Genomic DNA, 16296 nt, shown 5'->3' with positions numbered 1-16296 from the left:
GCATCTATTGGCCCTAAGAATTGACCAGCCACATTCTTGGACTTTAGAGGAACTGGAGAGGATTTAGTTTACAGTAAGCGGCTGTGCTATCGCTTATTCTGGGAGGGATGCAACAGGGGAAGAGAAAGACTCTTTTGCCCCGCAAAGACACAGTGAAAGGAGCTGACGATGAGTGGATCACCAGCGAAAAGGCAATGCACGTGTGTTAGCTCGCATAGACATGGAGCCAAAGTGTGAGACACCAGGAAAGGGCCGGACAGCTGAAGCCTAAATAAGATCCAGAGCTACAGAGGGGGACAGACGCCTGCCTTCGGGGTTTGTTATCTTCTGTGCGGAGGAAGTAAGTACTTGTTAATTTCTCCAGTGCAGGGCTGCTGCATGGCTCTCTTGCTTGGGCTAAAATCCTGCCAGTTAATTTCATCCATCCGTTACAAATACAAACAGCTCCTTTTATAGGCAGCATGAAAACCCTCTTCTGGATTCAGGTGGCTTAATGTACTTAGCTTTGATAAAGTTTATGACATATTACGTGCGTGTGTGAGTGTATGTGTGTGTTTATGTACGTATGTGTGTGTGCACGTGTGTGTGTGTGTGTATATATGGGTTTATGTGTATGTGTGTGTGTGTGTGTATATATGGGTTTATGTGTATGTGTGTGTGTGTATGTGTGTGTATGTGTGTGTATATGTGTATATATTTGTTGTACGGGTACACAGGAGTGTCATGGTGTACACTTGGAGGTCAGAGGACAACTTTTAGGAATTGGTTCTCTCCTTCTACCACATAGGGTCTGGGGATCATATGCAGGTCATCAGCAAGCCCTTTGCCGAGCTGTCTTTTTTGTCTTGTTATTCTTCTTAAGGACAAATTCGTCAAACAGACCCTTCAGAGAAGAAAATAAACAGTCCTACCTCATAAAACAAAGTGCTTTCCTACGGTAATCTTTTGAACCTAGAAACTTCTTAGAGGGGGATTGCTTTAATAGACTTAAATGTGAATCTTAAAAAAAAAATAAATGTTATTAGAGTGAGATATTACAAAAAAAATAATGAAAGAAAACAGAGAAAAACGACTAAATACAGGAGTCGTGAAGGACACTGATCTTCCAACTGAAATGTGAAATAGGCAAAAGGGTAAACTCCCAACTCCAGAAGTCAGCACGGCAACTCTTTAGTAAACGTCACACTGTCCGCTGATGTGTGGAGTCTCCCAGCCATCACCCCACCCCCACCCCACCCCACCCCAGCCTAGCACCTCTGGGGACACACCAGTGCTGTTGGTCATGGATGGCATGCATGGTTATTAACGAACAACACAAGTGAAAACAAACACTCAGAGACAGCCAACCGCAGAGTCCATTGTAGGTGTTCACAGTGCCCTAGGGAAACTGAGTCCTCGCTACGGCTACAGGAACCCAAGTTAAGACAGTCACAGTCATCATGATAATGGCCTGGAAGGGTTTTCCAGCTTAAAGACAGCCATTTCTGACCTTTTTCTTGAGCAGGGGATGATGCAAAGTGAGAAGCAAGAAACAGTCAACTAGAAGACAGGACACCCGCTTTCAACAAGCAGCAGTTTTATTCCTACGTTGGTGAGGGTGTGTGCAAGATTCCAGATAGGTTCTTTTAACCACCATTACACATCTGAAAATATATTAAGCACATACATTATTTAAATGGAAAGACCAATGAGGTTCTTTGTTCAAACAACACTGGTTACAAATGCAATAGTGTGGGTAGATGCTATAGTATGGAAAAAAATAGATTTATTGCCATTTTAACTAGATTTGCAGAGAACATGTAAATGATTTTGAAACCACGAAAGTGCTCTATTATAGAACATAATAAGTTCAGCTGCTGGATTTATTTACACTAGATATTATGCTTTACACAGATGTAGGAGCGGCTAGCTTCACTTCTGCGGACTTTAGGACTAGCAGACACGATCCAACATCCAAAGCACACAGCCAGGAGCAACTTCCACTCTACACTATGCGGGCAGGGTATGGGCGAGGTGTGAACTCTTCTCTATCCAGTGGAAGTTGAGAAAACAAGCTTGCTTTCTGTTCTTGGAGAATTTCTAAGCCCGAGGAGCCTCACCAACATTGGCCAAGTGCCCTTTAAGTGGGGACATTGATGCCTTCTCCTGTCCATGTAGTTGGGATCAGAAAGACTCTGAATTCTGGTCTAGACCTTCCTGCTAACTGGCAGATGGAGGTTGGTCGGCTCTGCTAGATTTCTGAAGCCACAATCGTAGGTGCTCCTTTCTCGATGCAACGCATATTTACACACATAGCTATTAAAATACGTCTCAGACATAACGGAAAAGCTTGCTGTCGGGGCAAGAATGGTATTTCTTAAAAGAAATTACTTGAGGCAGAAAACAGCCCAAACTAATCCTTCTCGTGACTATTCTAAGAAGGGACACATTACATTTGTCTGACATGATTCACAGCTTTGAAAAGACTTACTTTGGTGTTTTATAAAAAAAAAAAAAAAAAAAAAAAAATCAAGTACATTGGTATATCCATTAAAAACTAATCTTTAGGCCGGGCGGTGGTGGCGCACGCCTTTAATCCCAGCACTCGGGAGGCAGAGCCAGGCGGATCTCTGTGAGTTCGAGGCCAGCCTGGGCTACCAAGCGAGTCCCAGGAAAGGCGCAAAGCTACACAGAGAAACCCTGTCTCCAAAAACCAAAAAAAAAAAAAAAACTAATCTTTGGTAAATCTTTTAATATATCTTTAATTTCCATTACATAAACTTCTACTTTGGGAGCACTCATCAATAATTTCCTTATTTGATGAATGTTATCTATATAAACAATCCTTAAAAAAATATAAAGCATACATTTATTCCAAGGAAGCCTCCGTACAAGTCAAGTGTTCTTTCAGCCAGAAATGTTTTCACTGCTAGACACATTTTTAGAAGAGAACAGATTTTTTTTTTTCTGTTATCATGGCTGCATCCAATGTCACCCTGAATTTCAACTGAAATGGCCACACTCTCAAAGTTACCCTGCACTGTAAGACACGAAGGTGCTGTGTCTGCAGTGACAGATCCTGGAAACTTAGGCACACACCTGGTGCATTCAAAAACCAAATGAATCCATTCAGTTGTTGAATCAGCTAAATCGCAGTGAATCCCAACAAGAGTAACACAGGTCAAAGATCCCTTACCTGAAATGTTTGTGATCAGAATCTGTTTGATTTTAAAAATAACTTTGGACTATTTGAGTAGCTATGATGTGAATACTGAGGATGAATCCCTCAATATGAAATCCATTTCTGTCTCCCTTATACCCTGTACACATTGCTGATGGTAACTTTACACGGTAGTTTTCATGTGCCCGTGTTCTGACTGACACGTCACCCAAGGCCAGCTACAGAGCATCCTACTGTGCTCAAAAAAGCCTTCGACTTTGGGGCATTTTGAGTTCCAGATTTGGGGGTAAAGAATGGTCAATCCATCTGTCTTCATAGAAATAAATACATGACGAGATTTTCAAAGAACCACCCAAGAAGGAAGACATGCCATTCTGTCTTCCTGATGCTCACGTTGCTCACCTCTTCTCCGATGTTCTCCCTTCCTTACATCATTTTACTTCCTCTCTGCAATCATGGTCTAAAGTTTCCTTGGCTGTGAAATCGTCTTTCAACACTGGATGCGTTTCTGAAGCGCGGATGAAAAAAACTTCGGAATGGTAACGGGGCATTGAAGCAGGTGCGCCATTTCTCTGTTGACTCCTCGGGGATGTGAACTTGCTCACCAGGGCTGCTCATGCCTTCTTACCACTCTTGTCTGGTCAGTTATATTCATTTTTTTTTCAATGAAACAGAACTTGGAAAACCTCTGAACTCTTTCTACAACCAAGCAGCTAATTACTTACTACCTATCCATCGTTGCGTGGTCAGGTTTGCTCCGTGCAGCTTGGGTGAACAAAAATTCTAGCGTCTTCCATGGCTGGGACTCTCAGGCAAATATACAGATTTAGTAGCTTCAAGGAGTCAACCTTCCAAAATGCCCATAAACTAACTGAGCAAGAATTTAGTACATGGCAGATCTTTTTTTTTTTTTTTGCAATGGGAGCAGAAAGTGTTTAATATGAAAAGTTATATCCTTAACACCAAGATAAGAGAAACAGTATGAAGTGTAACATGAGAGCCCTATTTTTGTGTTGCTGGACATCTGTTAAACAGTTTCACATTATTTTCTCATATAATTTTGGGCTCTCTTCCAAGAGGTAATAACAAAATTAATTACAGGGCCTCCTAAATATAACTGACCCCAAATTGCTGTATTGTTGCCATTTTAATGTTGAAAAAAATTAAGTCTTGATCACTCGTCTATAATACTGAGCTTATGAAATGTTAGCCATGGGTGAAGGGAGATGAGATGGACAGAAGATAAAGTCACATCCCATTGGCACAGGAGCTATCGAATAGGAAGAAGGGGTAGGCTGTGGAAAAGAGGAACTTGGTCACTAAAGGGTGGGAAGTTCCTCAGGACGAACATTTGCAAGTCCAGAGGGGGAAGATGTGTCAAGAGTGGAAAAGTCGGCAGCTCTCCAGGGGAAAGCTGAATGATAATGTAAAACGGACTTAATGTGAAGAGATTAAAGGAGTTAATTATAAGGAACCTGGGTAAATAATTATTAAGATGCCAAAGAGACTCTCAAGATTTGATAGCCTTGAAGTACTTTGAAGCTTTGCTGATTAAAGAGCAGCGCTCAGGTGCAGACAGGATGCCCGCCAAGACAGGAAGCGGAGTGTTTACCGAGGCATAACCACATGATGCAATTAAGGGGAGATGCATCCGATGGAGCGAATGGCAAAGAAACCTTTTCGTTTCTCTCCTTGCTTATTTTGTGGTACCTGAGATTAAACCCAGGGCCTCCCACAGGCCAGGCAAACACTCTACCAGTAGCTACATTTCCAGTCTGACTGTCTGCTAAATTCAGTGAATGGATCAACTAGATCTGTATTTCATTTTCCTGGGAGAGAGAGAGATTGCATAGCGAAATATTTGTTGCTAAGGGGGTTTAAAACTAGTATAGAGAAGGAGGAATCAGTATTTCCCGAAACAGATGACAATAGGTGAATGAATGTATGGTTTTCCCTGGCTGTGTGGCTGTATTCATTTCCGTAATTCCGATTCTGCCCCCAAATGCTTTGAGGGTGTGCAGGTGTCATTTATGGTTACACATGTACAGATGCTTTGTGGTTATAATTTCTGGTTTGTGCAATTTTAATTGCTTTCTCTTCTGCATCTAGCAGAAACAGCTTCAGCACTTGCTAGCAGCAGAGCACCCTAAGGGAGGTGACCACTGTGCTCTCATAGCCTCGCCTGGGCCCTCTCTTAAGTTCCATTCAAAGGAGTCACAATGCTAATTTCACTGCCATCATGCACTCTTGGTGGACAAAGAAACAGATTTTGCAACAGCACCTAACAGGTTCCAGGCACTTGCTGGGGACTTTTCTCAATGAAAAAAAGCTGAAAATAAACCTCTCTTCTCAGGTTACCCACATACTTTGCACCAAGCAACATCAGTTTACAACTCTTTTTCTGTTTTCCTCTTGCTTGAGGTGTGTGTGTGTGTGTGTGTGTGTGTGTGTGTGTGTGTGTGTGTGTGAACCTCTGGATATGGCCACACAAGCATGCCACCTCACAGCGGCTCCTTCAGCCTAGCTTTTTCTTTTCCTCTAAGAAAAATGATCCCTAACAGACACCACACCAATGCCATGTATGACCTCCATTTTCTCCTTAGTTATACACCTTCAAGCTGACACCTCTTCTTCCTGTCCCAAGCTGGCTCCTGTTTTTCCTGTCCAAAAGGTTTTCTGGATACAGGATCAGAGCCTAACAGTGCCATTTTCTCAAGGGCGCAGAGCACAGTGACACTGAGAGAACCCCTAGTCCTCACTGCTGTTTACAGGGATCCTTAGGAACTGTTCCTCTGTTTCTATCAACTTCAAATCCGGCCTTGATTTGACAATGTCCACTTTCTAACTCACTGGAATTTTTATAGTCAAAGTAAAGCAAGGATCTTAAAGATAATTGGTAGGGTGTGTGTTGCCATTTATATTAATTCAGATAAGTATTTGACATTTTTAACTGCATCAACTTAAAAAGATCTTCTGAAAGATTTTTAGACTAAGCACAGCTGGGTGGTGGTTGTTGTTGTTTTTAAGCATTGTTTACTTTTTCTTTCATTATATGTGATGTAGAGATTGCGATGAACTTGTTGGTATATCACGCTTTCTTCAATCAGGGGCGTGACCTACCACCATCCCTCTCTCCAAAGGAAAACCAAGCCCGAATGTCGCAGGGATGCACCCTGCTTTGTGTGGGAGGTTCCAGTCCGAGGGACACCTGGCATTACTGATTGTCACGAGGTCTCATCTGTTGGTCTCATTCTCTACCAGAGCCCTCAACCCTGCAGTCACCGCAAGTTTCAAGGTCCTGGAGCTGACCATGGCTTGTAACCCTGGGAGGATTCAGATAAAAAGCTTCCAGTTTAGACAAAAACACCTAGCTCAGCTTTGGTGCTGTCTAGTCCTCCAGTTCTTGAATTTACTTTTAATTTCTTGGCATATGCTCTACCACCAAGGTGTAGCCACAGCCCTAATCTTCCTTTGACGGTTACAGCCTTTAGATCCCAGGGTTCATTAGCAAGGCAGCAGCTTGGCAAAGCTAGCCTTATGGTATGCTCTCTCCAGCTCTGTCCTTTGCTTACCCCGTGGATATCAACCTAGGCAAGAAACACAGACCCAGGGATTGTCCTTGCCGCTTTCTCTACACACATTTCACCGGTGGCCCTGTCATACAGGTTGAATCAGTTTATGCAGAACAAGCCATGAACACTTTAGTGTGGAAAAATACTATTATATAAAGCTCAATATTAAACATTATGAAAAATACATATTTACAAGAGAAACTACAAAATACAAGTATATACAATAATATCTGTTACCTTTAAATTACATAAATTCTTTAACATTCTCCAGATTAATAAATTATACATAGTATCAACAGAAATAGCTGGCACCTCCGCAGGGCGTGAAGCAAGGTCTGGTTTTTAAAAGTCACACAGTGAAAAACTTTAATCCAGGGCATCTGCAGGTGCAACCTTAATGTCTCGAGTAGATTGCATCTGGAAGCAAAAATGGCGTGGTTAGAAACTGTAGAGCAGTGGTTCTCAACCTGTGGGTTTCCAACCCCTTCGGTAAACCTCTATTGCCAAAAATATTTACATTACAATTCATAACAGTTGCAAAATTATGGTTATGCAGTAGCAACGGAAAAAAATTTTATGGTTGGGAGTCACCACAACATGAGGTGTATGAAAGGGTAACAGTGTTAAGAAGGTGGAAAACCGGGCTGGAGAGATGGCTCAGCGGTTAAGAGCACTGACTGCTCTTCCAAAGGTCCTGAGTTCAATTCCCAGCAACCACATGGTGGCTCCCAACCATCTATAATGAGATCTGGTGCCCTCTTCTGGCGTGCAGGCATACATGCAGGCAGAACACTATACATAATAAATAAATAAATCTTTAAAAAAAAAAAAAAGAAGGTGGAGAACCGCTCCTGTAGAGGGACTGTCTCTGACAGCGTGCTTATGAAATTTATACCCGGAGGACACTGGTGGATATTAATGCTCCACGTGGTTTAGGATAGAGCCTTACTATGGGGCCAGCCCATGCCATTTAGTAGCCCAGATTCCTGGGCTTGGAAGGGATTCCTGATGCTCCTGTCCTGCCTCTGAGGTACAGAGGGAGCCACAGGCCCAGAGGCAGAGTAACTTGCCCAGGGTTATATGGCTTGCCACACTAGACACTTCCAGAGCTACCTCTGAATCCTAGCCTTTAGGACGGTGGTCATCTATTTCGAACCCACTGATAGCTTCTTTGAGGCACACCTAAGATTAGTTTTTAAAAAGATTCTCAAACAAGTTAACACAAGACAAAGGAACCCCTAAGAGCTTACCCCATCAACCTCCACCATTCTGGAGTTTCTTAAAGACACTGACATGCGAAAACCTTAATTTACTTCACCGATAAATTAGGGGGTTATTATTTAGAACACAAAAGATTATCTGGTTTACAAAGTGCTCCTCTAAATAGCTCTCTGTTTGGTTCTTTACAGCTCACTAAATAACATGCTGGCTGGGTGGGCAGGAATTGAGACTGCAGAGAACCAAGGAAAGTTAGGAGACATTGTCAGCTGAGCTGCACTTAGAAACCGTGAAAGCAGGGCCCAAAGCATGTCTGTTCCTTCCTAGTTCCCCGTTTGCTCTCTAACCGTATTATCTCATCACACACACACACACACACACACACACACACACACACACACACACACGCCATCTGATGTAATATATAATAAGCTGATGGACCCCATCAAAGGCCAAATGCACAAGGTCAGACTACTCACAGACTCCATTTCTTTCTTTTACTTTTTATCTTTGTGCTTATGCCCACTAAGTATGAGCTCCACCACTGAGCTACATACATCCCTACCCCAAGCCTCTTATCTTTATAAAATATCTAGTCCCAAGCATTTTGTTACAGCAACCAAGACAAGCTTCTTTATGAGGGTATCCACACTATGATCCTATCGAAGCCAGGTGTGATGGCATGTGCCTCTAGCTTTGCTAATAATGGTAAGGCTGAGGTAGAAGGGATGCTTGAGTGTAGGACTCCAAGACCATTCCAGGAGCACAGCCTTCCTCTCACACAAAAGAACCAAAGAGCCCACTCCTAATGACTGCACTGTTCTATAAGTGAATGTGCTCTGGTGTAGCTGGTCCCTGTTACGACTTGAATATGACCTCTGTGTCAAGGGTCAAATGCTTGGTCTGCAGGGTGACTGCGTTGGAAGCATGCCGTGGTGAAACCTTCGGAAGACGGTGGGTCCTCAGAAGGAAGCTCTCGTGGGGTTACTTGGTCTTGCCTCTCCTGGCTAATCTCTTTCCCTGGCTCGAGATGTGACCATTTGCCTCAACTGGTGCTCCTGTGAATGGTGTCGCTATCCACCATTCACCTCGGGGTCCTCACCAGAAGACATTGTGAGCTGACACAATGTTACACCCTTGAAGCCCCAAACGTGTGAGCTAAATGAACTTTCTGCTGTCGAGTGTCCAGTGTCTAGTCAGCCACCTCGTGTGATAATTCCAAGCTGACCAGTGTAGTCCTCAATTGCGTTACTGCTCTTCACTCAGTCCTGTAACTGAAAAGGCTTTATGCACAGCGTACATTCTGCATACTTGAGAAGAAAAGTCACGGAGATGAATGCGTGAAAGACACTGAACACCCGATGGCCAAATTCTTCACCGCATCAATTTTGTTATTAATCTCAGCTATGGTTGCAGCCCATTCTTCCCCGGTGGTCAGTCTTATCTCTTAGAAAAAAAATGTTAAAGGGAATCTTTTGCAGAGAGTACGCTGTGGGCAGGGAGAGGGTGGAGAGTCTGGGGCTGTAGCTTACTGTTAGAGCATTTACCTGCCAGTGGGAGCCCTGGGTATCACACCAGCACTAAAAAACTTGTTAGGATACTAAGCTTCTGCTCAACTGTGGGACCCGTCCCCCTTCTGCTTCTCCCCTTGGTTGCCACCTTTGGGGGAGGGGTTGGTAGAAGAAGAAATGGGAGGTTCAAGTTGGAGGGACATCGAGGCAGTACTAGTTCCCAGACTGAGTGCGTTTTGGGAATCGAACTTGAGGACAGGCGAAATGAAAGCCGGTGAGACCTGCTTTTACCTCTGTGATACTCTGGATTCACGTTTTCGTAGATAGGAAACAGGGGGTTTTCTTGTTCATTCCGCAGTTTCCTAGCTCTGAGGACGTCTCTCACGCACTGATGCAGATAGATGTACTGACACTGGGGAAAATCAGAGAACATGTCAGAGGAAGGCGGCACCCTCCTGCAGAAGAAAGGTAAGGGGCTGTCGCAAAACACCCACAGCTGCTGGGATTTCATAAATTATAGACTCTCTTTTCCTGCTCCTTTTTCTTTTGTTGAGGTCGGGTCTCCTTCTGCACCGGAGCTGACTGGGACTTCACCATGGAGTTTGGCTTTTTATCCAAATTCAGGTCCTTTTGCTGGAACAACAAGCACTTCACTGAACCATCCACTCTTTTTAAAAGATGCATATCTCTACAATGTGTGCCTTGAGTGCCTAGAACTATGTCCTTCACAAAGGAGGCACAGGAGTGAACGCAAACACCTTGCTATGTCCTTTGCATATGCTGTCTTCAGAACTCAACACCCTTGTGGAGCAGATGCAACTATGAAGCAACCTGAGACTCAGAGGAGTTCATTAGCTTTGCCAAATTTGCATGGCCCAGAAATGAGGCCCTTGGATTTGATTCGAGAGGTATGACCTCAAAGTTCATGTTTTCAGTTCATTATTTTTTTCCCCTTACGAGGAAATCATTTCACTGCATACTCTCCTCTTGTGTCCCCCACCTTTTGCAGGTATGGTGGGGAAAGGAGGTGTGTCCAATTAACCCACTGGTTGCCACTGCTTTAAACACAGGCTCAGCGTCTAGTCCGTCTCTGTCCTCTTAGCATCTGAGTCTGAATCACAGAGGGACCTCAAAGACGGTGGTGGATTGCAGGGATCCACTGAAGGTTACTTAAAGAGGGCATGGCCATAGGTCAGCCACTTGGGAATTAACTACTTTAGAAAATAAATACAGAAGGGTAAGTGCTCTGGTGACCATAAAGACATCACAAAGATTCCACTGACAACAGTGTCTTAACCACAGGCAACCAAACTTCCTAACTGGGTTCCCCTCTTTTCTACCAAGTGAACTCCTTAAGGAGGACTGGAGGCCTGTGTGTCTGTAGTGTCTGTGCGTTTATAATGCCTGGCCTTGTGCTTCTTATCCTGATACAGCCATTGCTGGAACCCAAGGAACGGGAAGGTTGGAAGGAGCGGACAACCCCACTCAAGGGGGACTGGTGAAGTTTCTCAGAATCTATTTCCCTCTCAGAACAACAAGGAGCCCAGAGTCTCCTCTGCAGACATTGTGCTCTATCCATTCAGGGTATTAGACTCGGCGTGGGTATCAGGTAGGTGGATATGGAAAGTTATTTCTGGACTGTGTATTTAAAGCAACCAATGCCATTGAGCATATAGGGTTTTAAAGGTTTTTGAAATACAATGTGGAAATAAAAGATCTCCCCTCTCTAATACGTTTTCAAAGTGAACAGTTTTTGTTTTTATGGGTGGCACTAAGGCATCGGTCCTGGCTGCGAACTAGCTTGGTATTCTACCTATGGGGCTTTGGAAGTTAGTTCTAGGCTAGCGACTAGATTCAGACTTGTATGTTTCAGTTTTCTAAGGAGTCTCGTACTTCAGCCTGGCCTTGAACTTGCTATGCAGCCAGAGCTAACCTTGAACTTCCAATCTTCCTGTCTTAGCTCCCAAGTGCTGGGAACACAAGCCAGGCTCATTGTGCCAAGTTTTTACCTCAAGCTGAGGTAAAACTCAGGGCTTTATGCATGCTGGGCAAGCATTCTACCAACTGGGCTGCATCCTCTGCCCTCCCCTGTGTTTGGTCTTTTATGGTGCTGGGAATTGAACTCAGGGCCGTACACATACGAGGTAAGAGCTCTACCACTGAGCTGTAGTACCCGCTAGACAAGGACATTACAAAATCCAACCACGAGCAAGGCTTGCTCCAGTATTAAGAACTATCTATACTTGGGTATTCTTCTTGCAGATCTTACTTGGTTTTATGCCAACTTGCCCTTTCGAAAATTGACTGATTATTTTTATGTGTGTGCATGCCTGCTTGAGTTTATGTGAACCACGTATGTGTAGGAGCCTTTGGGGCCAGAAGATTGGGTTAGTTCCCTAGAACTGGAGTTACAGAGTGTTAACACTCATGTGGGTGCTGGGAATCAAATCCAGGTCTTCTGAAAGAGTAGTAGGCACACCTAGCTGCTGGGCCATCTCTCCAGCACCATATAACTCCTATTTTTAGTTAAATTATTTGTGGATGGAAGAGGTAAGCCGTGAATGAACTCTTTTATACCTAGGCCATGGCTTAGTAATAAATTTTTCAACAGTGTGATCCACCACGGGCTTTGAAACTAATTACTCTCTATTAATTTGCCTTGTCTTAAATATCAACTTTTCTTTTCCCAATAGGATGTCCCTTCAAAAACTGATTACTTCTAAAATCATCAAGTTGTTACTGTTACCTCCACTTAATTCTTAATGAAAAATAGAAAAACAACTAATATAAGCCTTCTAGTCACACAAGATTTTTTTTCTAATTAGGGAAGCCCTGGCTGAGGATTGACATCATCTATTTCATTCAATTCCACCAATCTTTGTAGTATTATGTAGGATTTATGATATTACATGTATAGCCACTCAGTTCATGATTCCTGAGAGCAATGTTTAGCAAAAGGTCAGACATGCATCAAATACCTAGAAGACAACAAACAAGAGTTGTTTATAAAGGTTCATGAAGGACAAGAAGCTCTTGAGATTATTTAGAGGAAGAAAATATCCAACAGGAAAGAAAAAGTGACCTTGAAAGAATCTGAATAAAGTGGGCATTCCACATGATAAAGATAACATGAAAGCCAGTGGGGCGTCCAGTGTGGCTAAAATACAGGTTGCCTGGGCCATAGGAGACCCTCCGGATAGTCTCTTAAATGGGACCCGAGACACTTGATCCCACAATGCCCCAGTGTTCCTTCTCATGAGGGCAGTCAGAGTGTCCGACTATTCTCCCTCAACAATGTCTTGCTGCATCAAAGTGTCTCTCTAATTTATGCTGCCAATCTGCCCCAAGGCAGAGGGGTAAACAGAGGAGAAGACATTTGCAAGTCCCCCCATTGCCTTTTGGTTTAGAAAGCCTCCCTGTTTGATATATTCACCAAATATGAGATGATGACCTGTGTCCCTTTGTATCCCAAATCTCAAGGTACAAGAAAGTTAGGATCACCTGTCAGACAAACTAAGCAAGGGCTCAGAAATTCCTTTCTCCTTTTCTGAAGGCATCACCCATAGCATTGGATGGTGAGTTATACCATTCTGCACCCATGCCCACTCACATAGCCAAGCAAGCCAGGCAGGCCTTTGGTTTTTATCTGACCTGGAGCAAAGAAACAGTCCCTTGGCCTGGGCCAATGCATCGACTCTGTGGAACCAGCTAATGTAAAGCTGTATAAGCAGGAGGACTTGAACTTGGAACTCCAGCACTCGAATAAAAAGCCAAGTGTGGTGGTGCAGGTCCGTAGTCCCAGCACTGGGGAGGTGGAGACCCTGGGGTTTACTGGCTAGTCATCTAGATGAATCAGTGAGTGATCAGTGAGAAAGACCTTGTCTCAAAAAATAAGGGGACAGCAACCGAGAAAGACATCCAATGTTCTCTTCTGGCTTCCATATGTATACACCCGCCCCCAACACACATGCATATGCACACGGAAAGGAGCATGTACACACACACACACACATACACACACACACACACACACACACACACACACACACACACACACACACACACACACTCAAGATTACTTACAATGTTAGATACTTCTTTTCCAACTTACAGATTAATTATAGTCTGAGTTTGTGGAAATGATGCTGAAATGAAACACTGGTGCTCACTTCTTAGCACCATAATAGTAGGGTGTTTGCTCCTTTGTATAATAGATTTTAAAAATGGATACAGAGACAGTAAAGTTTCTGTTTCCAAGACCTTGTGCTCCTGGGGTGGGGAAGGATGACAGTTAAGATATGCGACACAATCCTATCCCCTAAATGAAATGACAGGCAGACAGCCATCATCGTGAAGCGCGTGATTACTGGGAACCCTGGTGACGAGTGGTTGGGGTCCTGCCGGTGAAGCCACCGTTAATTCCGTCTGAATTCACCAAGCAGTAGGGATGTGGTGGCCTGCTGGCCCTCTGCTGTGACACAGTAGGAGGTGACCAGCACCAGCCTGGGGGCACTGTGACTGTAGGACCACAACCTAACAAGCCTCTGGGTATAACGGCCACCTGACCACAAGGACTAGAGGGACCTACTACCACCATGGAAACCTACGGAACAGAGGAGCTGGGTTCTCTGTCAAGTGAACGGCTTAGAAAACAAGCAGGAAGGATTCTTATAGACATAACATAGGTATAAAGATACTTCAAATAAATGAAAGAAGTCGACGTGGGGCTTTAAGGAAAGCTAGATAATTTTTTACAAAAAGTAATGTTTTTAAAAGATAGGTAGGAGCCGGATGTGATGGTATACACCTTTAATCCCAGCACTCGGGAGGTAGAGGTGGGCGGATCTCTGAGTTCGAGGCCAGACTGGTCTACCTAAAGAGTTCCAGGACAGCCAGGGCTACACAGAGAAACCCGGTGTTAAAGAAATAAAATAAATGAATGAATTAATTAAAAAGATGAGTGGGGATATTTAAATACTGACTAGAAATTACAATTAAAATTAAGTGTGATAAACGATGTGGTGATCATGATGCTGAAGAGTATCTATTCACACACACACACACAGACGTACACACACACATCTATCTATCTATCTATCTATCTAGAGAGAGGCAGGCAGGCAGAGACAAGAGAGACAGATATATAGAAAGGCATAGACACAAAGACATATTATATATATAATGATTTATTTGTGGATGCAATAATGTAATGGATTTGCTTTATAAAGTGGGAGAATTGGTGTGGGATACAGATGAGGAAATAACATGATGTTGCTGCTTGTGGAAGCTGGAGTTTGAATTAATTCAGATTATTTATCTGATTTCCCCTAGTTACACCCCTGCCTCCACCCCATGGTACTGGTGAACAAACCTAGGGCCCTGTGCATATTAGGAAAGCACTCTGCCATCAAACTACACCTAGCCTAAGTTCTGTATGCCCTTAACCAACTTCATAATGAAACATTGAGGATGTGGTAGATCAATTGCTATAATGAAAGTACCAGCCAGTCATGGTGGCACATGTCTGTAACTATTGCTCTGGGGATTAAGACTGCAAGTTTAAGGCTAACCTGGGATGTATGGTGAGGTCCTATGTCAACAAAACAGAACTGGAACTGGGAGATGGCTCCATGGTTAAGAACACTTTATGCTCTTGAGGAGGATCAGAGTTTGGTTTCCAGAACCCACTGGTGGGTGGTACACAACCAGCTCCAGGAAATTCACTGTCGTTTTCTGGTCTCTTCAGGTACACTCATGTACTTGCACCCCCCCTCCCCCGTCTCTCTCTGTGAGAAAGAGAGACAGAGACAGAGAGACAGAAGGAAGGAAGGAAAGAAGGAAGGAAGGAAGGAAAAATACACACACACACACACACACACACACACACACACACACACTTGGATAGGGGTAATACAATGTTGGTAGCAGATCTGGTGAGGAGGAGCTGTCTGCAGGAGAGGCAAGAACACCAAAGAGGCTTTTTGCCAAATCTGGCACAGAAGGTGAGTCCCATGGGATATTAATATATGCTGCACCAGAAATTATTTAGGGCCAGCGTGAGTTTAGAATTGTGGGTTCAGCAGAGCTCAAAGGGAACCTTGCTGGAGGATGCTGGTTGTGGAGCACAGCTGCCTGTGTGGTTTCCATGGCTACTGTGATTGTACGTAGAACTTTTCATCCATGCAAAGCCTTTTTTGGGGGATGGGTGGGTAGGTGCGATAGGTTAGGTGTGGGGAAGGGCACTGGTATCCTTCAGCTGAGAAATCTTACCTCAGTCTGAACCATGTGAACCCTGTGAAGTCTTAGGTCATGCACTGCTCCATAAATGTCCACAGAATCCTTGGAGTCCAACTGCTGGAGGATCCGGTCCAAGGCAACGAATGTCCCGGTTCTGCCCACACCAGCACTGGAGAGAGGCAAAAGGAAGATGGGGCCTCTGATTTAATTTTCCTTCCATGACCACATCAGGAGACTCTAGCCATCTTTCTCCTGTCTCTCAAATTGTGGGAGAATACAGGAATCTTTCTTTACTCTCAAAGAAAGACAACCTAGAGCCTTTATGGTCTACTTAGAGGCCCCATGGTCTACCTACAGCCCTCATGGTCTTCCTAGAGCCCCATGGTCTTCCTAGAGCCCCCATGGTCTACCTAGAGCTCCCATAGTCTACCTAGAGCCCCCATGGTCTACCTAGAGCTCCCATAGTCTACCTAGAGCCCCTATGGTCTACCTAGAGCTCCTATAGTCTACCTAGAGCCCCTGTGGTTTACCTCTTCCCACTTCTTCCTAACCCTCACCCTGTTGATGTAAGCACCACTCTGACCTTGGTATATATCAA

At 44.0% G+C, this 16296-nt stretch overlaps 1 protein-coding gene across 1 annotated transcript in view; it reads right to left on the bottom strand.

Annotated features, from left to right (window-relative positions):
- Positions 1 to 1554: 1554 nt before the first annotated feature.
- Positions 1555 to 16296, bottom strand: part of Ptprb (protein tyrosine phosphatase receptor type B) — a 94002-nt gene continuing 79260 nt past the window's right edge. The window contains exons 30-32 of the mRNA XM_052753406.1: positions 15732 to 15867; positions 9753 to 9873; positions 1555 to 7149 (exon numbers count right to left, since the gene is read on the bottom strand). Of these exons, the coding sequence (XP_052609366.1) occupies positions 7127 to 7149; positions 9753 to 9873; positions 15732 to 15867 (280 nt within the window). The 3' untranslated portion in view covers positions 1555 to 7126. The remainder of the gene's footprint in view (positions 7150 to 9752; positions 9874 to 15731; positions 15868 to 16296) is intronic.

Source organism: Peromyscus californicus, unplaced genomic scaffold (genome assembly GCF_007827085.1).
Source record: "Peromyscus californicus insignis strain IS unplaced genomic scaffold, ASM782708v3 Scaffold_24__1_contigs__length_46423439, whole genome shotgun sequence".
NCBI lineage: Eukaryota > Metazoa > Chordata > Mammalia > Rodentia > Cricetidae > Peromyscus > Peromyscus californicus.
The sequence above is the reverse complement of the archived record's forward strand: the minus strand, read 5'-3'. Positions and strand labels throughout refer to the sequence as shown.